Here is a 7,055-nt window from a genome sequence, read left to right on the forward strand (position 1 = left end):
AGACAGCTCACCCAAGGTCTGCCTCTGCATGTGCTCCTTGCCCTTGGTCTCAATATTAAGGTGTTCAACTCCTACTCTGCATCTCCCCAAGGCCTCACTGTGAGACCCTCCCTCACTTCTCTGGTCCTCGACTCCAGGATTTAGGATCAGGGACTGCTTTAGGCCCAGTGCTAGCAAATGCTGCCATTGAAGCTGCTGAGAGGATTCCTTGGAGCGTAACATGGCTGCAGGGCTTCTGTGACTGATGAGAATTTCCCACTGACTGCTCAGCAGCTGTCAGGAAACTTCACCATCCAAACAATCCTGTCCTCGAAGCTAAGTGTGGAATCCAGGCTGGCCCACAAGGGTGGTACTAAGGGGCCACTAATATTAAAATATAACAGGTGTACAGATTCCTGTTAAGCAAGGGAGTGAAAGGTTATCAAGGATGGGCACAAATGTGAATTTGAAATTATAATCAGATCAGCCATGACCTTACTGAATAGCAAAGCAGGTTTGAGGGGCTGAATGCCTTATACTTGCTCATGTGTGAATAAAATTCAGGCAAACATTGAAGTTGTGTGTTGTGCAGTACTGCTACTGGTAGTTAACTTAGCATCTGTAATTTGGAAAATGCTAAAGTCCTTTATCAAGGAAGAAATGGCAGGGCATTTAGAAAATCTTAATGTAATCAAACAGAACCAACATGGTTTTGTGAAAGGGAAATCATGTCTAACAATTTGCCAGAGTTCTTTCAGGATACAACAAGCAGACTTGAAGAAGGGGAACTGGTCGACATAGTTTATTTGGATTTCCAAGTCATTCAATGAGATGCCACAGAAAGGTTTATGGTACAAGATAGGAATTCGGTATGAGGGGAAATTTATTAACATGAATTGATGATTGGTTCACACATTTAGGACAGTGAGTCAGGATGAATGGGTCTTCTTGAAAATAAAAATATGTAACTAGTGGGTGCCACAGCAATCAATCCTGGGGCCTTAACTATTTACCATTTACATTAATGACTTGGAAATGGACAGAGTGTAATGTATCCGAATTTGCTGACATTACAAAATAGATGGGAGGGCACATTGTGATGAGGACCTAAACAATCAGCAAGGGGATACAGATAGGTTGAGTGGGTTGGCAAAAACATGCCACATTTAATGTAGGAATGGAGAAAGGTCAATCATTTTGGTAGGAAGAATCAAAAGGCAGCTTGTAAAAGGTTCAAGAACCAGACAGCACAGATTTAGTGATTCGAAAAGGAGCAAGTATGAAGCAAAAGAAAATATTTTCACAGCAAGTACTTAAGAGTTTCCAAAGCAGTGACTAGAAGTTTGGTGGAGACATGATCAATTCAGGCATTTACCAGGCCATTAAATAATTATTTAAAGAGTAATTGGATGCAAGGGTACGAGGAAAAAGCAGGAAATTGGCAGTAGGTAATTATGCTTTTTTGACAGACAGTGCAGGCACAAGTGCCAAATAGCCACCTTCTACATTATAACATCCCTGTGATTCTGTGAAATTTGGTTGTATTGTTTGAGAAATTTACTAGGTGTTGGACCAGGACAGAGCACTGATGGACTTCAGTAAGGCTTTTAACAAAGATTGTACATGTGAGACTGGTTAAGAAGCTAAGAGCCCGAGAGATTCAGGGCAATTTGGATTCAAAACTAGTTTAGACGCAGCATCACCATCAGATTGACAATGGTCGAAGTGTGTTTTTGTGACTTGAAGTTCAGTGCTGGATCCCTTACTGTTTGTTACATACATTAATGAGCTGAACATTAATGTAGGAGACTGGATCAGTAAGTTTGCAGATGACAGGAAAATTATGTGGAGCCCAAGACTTCCTCCCTCCAACTAAGTCTTTATAGTGAGAGAACTGTAAAATGTACTGACTGCTGGTTAAGCACTTGAGCACATACAGAGATCTTGATAAGGAGCAAGTCTTTTGTTCTCAATAAATCTCATTCAATAACTCTTACTATGCACTGCTTAGTAGCTGTACAGTTCCAACCTGTGGGTTAGGATTTAGTAATACAGGTCGTTCTGCTATAACGTGTGTTTTGTTAATGTGAATTTGCTATAACTCGATTAGCAAATTGAGGACCCTGTTTCTAAAGTATAAAGTTTTAAAGCGTGTATTGGTTATAACACAATTCCGGCCCCATTAGTCAAAATGTTGCTAATATTACGCTATTTTCTAAAACATAAGATTGCATAAGAATGGAATTACCGCGCTATAGCAGAACTGACTATCCCTAGATGATTCTGGATTAGTGGTGCTGGAAGAGCACAGCAGTTCAGGCAGCATCCAAGTAGCTTCTTGGATGCTGCCTGAACTGCTGTGCTCTTCCAGCACCACTAATCCAGAATCTGGTTTCCAGCATCTGCAGTCATTGTTTTTACCTTGTTGATTTTATCCCTAGATGATGTTTTGAGGTAATTGTGATATCTGTGATCTCAACAGTCACGAGTTAATGTTCAGCTAAAATGTTGGAATCTGTATAGCTCAGAGTATGTTGCTCTCTATCTAGCCTTAGCATCATTTACAGTGCAACAATAAACATTGTCTAACAGTAATCTGGAAGTCTGACCTGAGCTTGTGTCAGGACCCAAATAACTCACATTAGAACCTGAGCCAAGATTACCAACATTTCACATTCAGATACAAATGTGACAGATTCTGAAACTTTCAGTCATTGGAATATTCCGTGTAATTCTGGTCTCCTTCCTATCGGAGAGATGTTGTGAAACTTGAAAGGGTTCAGAAAAGATTTAAAAGGATGTTGCCAGGGTTGGAGGATTTGAGCTATATGGAGAGGCTGAACAGGCTGGGGCTGTTTTCCCTGGAGCGTCGGAGGCTGAGGGGTGACCTTATAGAGGTTTAAAAAATTATGAGGGGCGTGAATAGGATAAATAGAAAAAATCTTTTCATTGGGGTCGGAGAGTCCAGAATTAGAGGGCATATGTTTAGGGTGAGAGGGAAAAGATATAAAAGAGACCTAAGGGGCAAGTTTTCACACAGAGGGTGATACGTATATGGAATGAGCTGCCAGAGGAAGTGGTGGAGGCTGGTACAATTGCAGCATTTAAAAGGCATTTGGATGGGTATATGAATGGGAAGGGTTTGGAGGGATACGGGCCAGATGCTGGCAGGTTGGACTAGATTGGGTTGGGATATCTGGTCGGCATGGACAGGTTGTACCGAAGGATCTGTGTCCATGCTGTACATCTCTATGACTCTATGTGATATTGTTTTTATTGAAGACACCCCCACATTCTTTATCACTTACATGGTTTCCATGGAGATCCAGCTTGATTAAATTGCGACAGTTTGCGAGAGCATCAATTTTAGTGATGTAATTCCTGGACAGGATGCAAATCTTCAGAGTACAGCAAAGAGACAAGCTGCCCAGGTTTTTCAGGTAATGTTTAGATAGGTTTACTACCGCAATCTTATCCAGTTTCTTCTCCTTCAACGTACTGTCCATCTCTCCACATGACAGGATTAATGATTTTGAAGGAGACACAAGATGGCTTCTGTCTAGCCTCAGATCTGTGAAGATCTGTGGAATATACAAAGCCATCAACTTGTAACAAAGAAAGCTGAAAAGATTTTGTCTTCTCACTTTCTCTTTTAAAACAGCACATCATCTAGACTGACATTTCAATGCAGCAGTGAAGGAGCACTTTATTGTTTAGAATGATCACAGTTGAGGTCCTGCCCTTTACCTGACTGCTGTTTGTTGGAGCTTTTGTGTTGCATCCTCATGTGGTTAACTCTGGGCAATTAGGGGTGGGCAATAAATACTGACCTAGCTAGTCATGCCCACATTCCATTAAAAATCCTAGATTAAATTGTGACATTTCAAAACATGCTTCATTGTGCATTGTGGAGATGTAAAAGACTGGATAGAAAAGCTTTCTAACAGATTGAAAATCTATTTTGAGGTGTGAAAAGTGATGTAGAATCCAACTTAAAAGTTACAAACTGACATAGTCAGAACAATGCTGGGAATGTAAAGACATGAGATTTCATCACGAGAACAAAGCTTTTAATCTTCTTGTAGGTGAGAAATTAGTAGCCATGGAGGAACAGAGGGATTTATGTGTCTAGATGCACAATTCACTAAGGGTTACTGCATCAGCACAAAATGACAAAATAAATTTTGGCCTTCCTCTCAAGGGTCTGGAAGACAAAGGAGATGATTGAGTTTATGCAGATTTATCAGGTGCTGGGTATTGCATCTCAGGAAAGCCATGTATCAATTTATGCCATGTGGACTGAAGTGGTTCAAGAAAGTAGCTCTTTTAATTCATTCTAGGATGTGGACTTCACTGGCAAGGCCAGCATTTATTGTCCATAAATAACTGCACAGAAGATAGTCAAAAGTTTGAAGTGTCGAATGTTGGCTGAGCTAGGTAAGAACGGGAGATTTATGTCCCTAAAGGACACTTTTGAACCAGATTGTTTCCTATAACAATTGCCAGTGGCTACCATTCGGCAAGCTTTTGATTCAGATTTTTAGTAGATTTAAATTTCACCAGCTACCATGGAAAAATTCGAACCCATGTCAATAGAATATTGGCCAAAAGTTCTGGATTGCTAGTCCAGTAGCATTACCACTCCTTGACAATCTGCCTAACAGCAGTAAGGGATGAATGATCGTGCCAATGACATCCATATCCCGTGAATTGGTAAAAGAGAAAAGTCATGCAGGGTGCAGTATAGAGATTCAACAGAATAATACAAGGGACAAAAAGGATTAAATTATTGGGATTGTTTGCGTAAACTTAGTTTGTATTCTCTGGATTTTAGAATGTTGATGGGTGATCTGATACATTTTCATAGCGTTGAAAGAGAACTTACTTCCTCAGGTGGAGGAACTCAGAATAAGAGCACATAACATTAAAGTGAAGGGATGATGACCAGAAGCACTCTTCTTGCACAAATGGAAATGGAAACCTGGAACACTTTCTCCCACCATGCAAAAGGCTGTAGATCTTGGGAACCAGTTTTTTATATTTCCCAACTTCCTGCCAGATTACTTCATATGGCCTCATTCTCTTCATCTCTAAAACTCTTCCCAGCCACACAAACCTCCAAGATCTCTGCTATCTTCCAATTTTTACCTTTACTGCAGCCTGATTTTGAACCACTGTGATTGTGTTTCAGCTGTCAGGCCCTAAGCTATGGAATTTAAGACCATAAGATATAGGATTGGAAGTAAGGTCTTTCGGCCCGAGTCCAATCTGCCATTCGATCATGGCTGATGGGCATTTCAACTCTACTTACCCGCATTCTCCCCGTATCCCTTAATTCCTTGCGAGATTAAGAATTTATCAATCTCTGCCTTGAAGACATTTAACATCCCAGCCTCCACTGTGCTCAGTGGCAATGAATTCCACAGGCCCACCACTCTGGCTGAAGAAATGTCTCCTTATTTCCATGTTAAATTGACCCCCTCTAATTCTAGTGCCCACAGGTCTAAGTTTCCCCACCTGACGGAAACAAGTTCCAAGTGTCCACCCTTTCTAAGCCATGCATTATCTTGTAAGTTTCTATTAGATCTCCCCTCACCCTTCTAAACTCTAATGAATACAATCCTAGGATCCTCAGCTGCTTATTGTATGTTAGGCCTACCATTCCAGGGATCATCCACGTAAATATCTGTTGGACACGCTCCAGTGCCAGTATGTCCTTCCTGAGATGTGGGGCCCAAAACTGGACACAGTACTCCAAATGGGGCCTTTCCAGAGCTTTATAAAGTCTCTGTAGCACATCCAACCACCTTGAGATAAATGACAACATTATATTTGCTTTCTTAACCACGGATTCAACCTGCAAGTCAACCTTTAGAGAATCCTAGACGAGCACTCCCAGATCCCGTTGTAGTTTGATTTTATAAATTTTCTCACCATTTATAAAATAATCCATGCCCGTATTCTTTTTTCCAAAGTGCAAGACCTCACATTTGCTCACATTGAATTTCATCAGCCATTTCTTGGACCACTCTCCTAAACTATCTAAATCTTTCTGCAGCCTCCTCACCTCCTCACAACTACCTGCCTGTTCGCCTAACTTCATATCATCGGTGAACTTCACTAGAATGCCTCCTGTCCCTTCATCCGGATCATTAATATATAATGATTTGGAGATGCCGGCATTGTCCACAACTACCTGATGAAGGAGCAGCGCTCTGAAAGCTATTGCCTCCAATTAAACTTGTTGGACTATAACCTAGTGTTCTGTGATTTTTAAATTAATATATAACGTGAAGAGCTGTGGCCCTATCTCTAAGGCTTCCTTTAAAATAATCTTTGACCAAACTTTAAGTTCCATATTTTACAATTTCTCCTATATGGTGTACATCAAAACTTTAAAAATGCTCCTAATGAACATTTTACTACACAAAAGGTGCCACTGTTGTATTTTCAATGATCATTGGTGTAATTCATGCTTGTTTATTTGACTCAAAGGTCAGCATTTTATATCTGGAAGGCAGGTAATGTCACCCTAAGTATTGTACCTGCTCATGAAATATCACATTCCTTTTAAAAAAAAAGCACAATCAAGAGGCAGTGAATGTGCAAAAGGAAATTTGGGCCTCAGTACATTTCATTTATCTTCAGTGATGGTACAGCTAAATTAGCTTGAGAACCTTCTTGAATCACTGCAAAATTTAATTTAATTATTAAAACTGCGCCTGATCTTCCCCATTTTAAGCCAGATTGAGTCAGCACCTGGACATTCGTCGATTGATTCTCAGCAAAAAAAAAAAGGAAAATAAAGCCACACCATCAAAATCTACGTTGCCTCTTAATAACATTCTGGATTATTGGTGCTGGAAGAGCACAGCAGTTCAGGCAGCATATTAATAACAACTGGGCGTGAGGGTTTGAAGTTATGTCGCAATTGAGCAGTAGCTTAAACCTAAAGGATAGCAAAAAAAAATAAGCTCATTAAGTATTTTTGACGCGGAATCGACCTGAAATGAACGAGTGCAACAGTGAATCTGCGCGCAGTGAGATCCCCGAACAAGAGAACCAGAACCCCAGGG

The 7,055-nt window shown here is 40.5% G+C and overlaps 1 protein-coding gene across 1 annotated transcript in view; it reads right to left on the bottom strand.

Annotated features, from left to right (window-relative positions):
- The window catches only part of LOC140480160 (leucine-rich repeat and IQ domain-containing protein 3-like), a 41,436-nt gene that overhangs the window by 34,201 nt on the left and 180 nt on the right, over positions 1-7,055 (bottom strand). Inside the window, exon 2 of the mRNA XM_072574892.1 lies at positions 3,288-3,560. Coding sequence (XP_072430993.1) covers positions 3,288-3,560 — 273 coding nt within the window. The remainder of the gene's footprint in view (positions 1-3,287; positions 3,561-7,055) is intronic.

Source organism: Chiloscyllium punctatum, chromosome 7, assembly GCF_047496795.1.
Source record: "Chiloscyllium punctatum isolate Juve2018m chromosome 7, sChiPun1.3, whole genome shotgun sequence".
Lineage (NCBI taxonomy): Eukaryota > Metazoa > Chordata > Chondrichthyes > Orectolobiformes > Hemiscylliidae > Chiloscyllium > Chiloscyllium punctatum.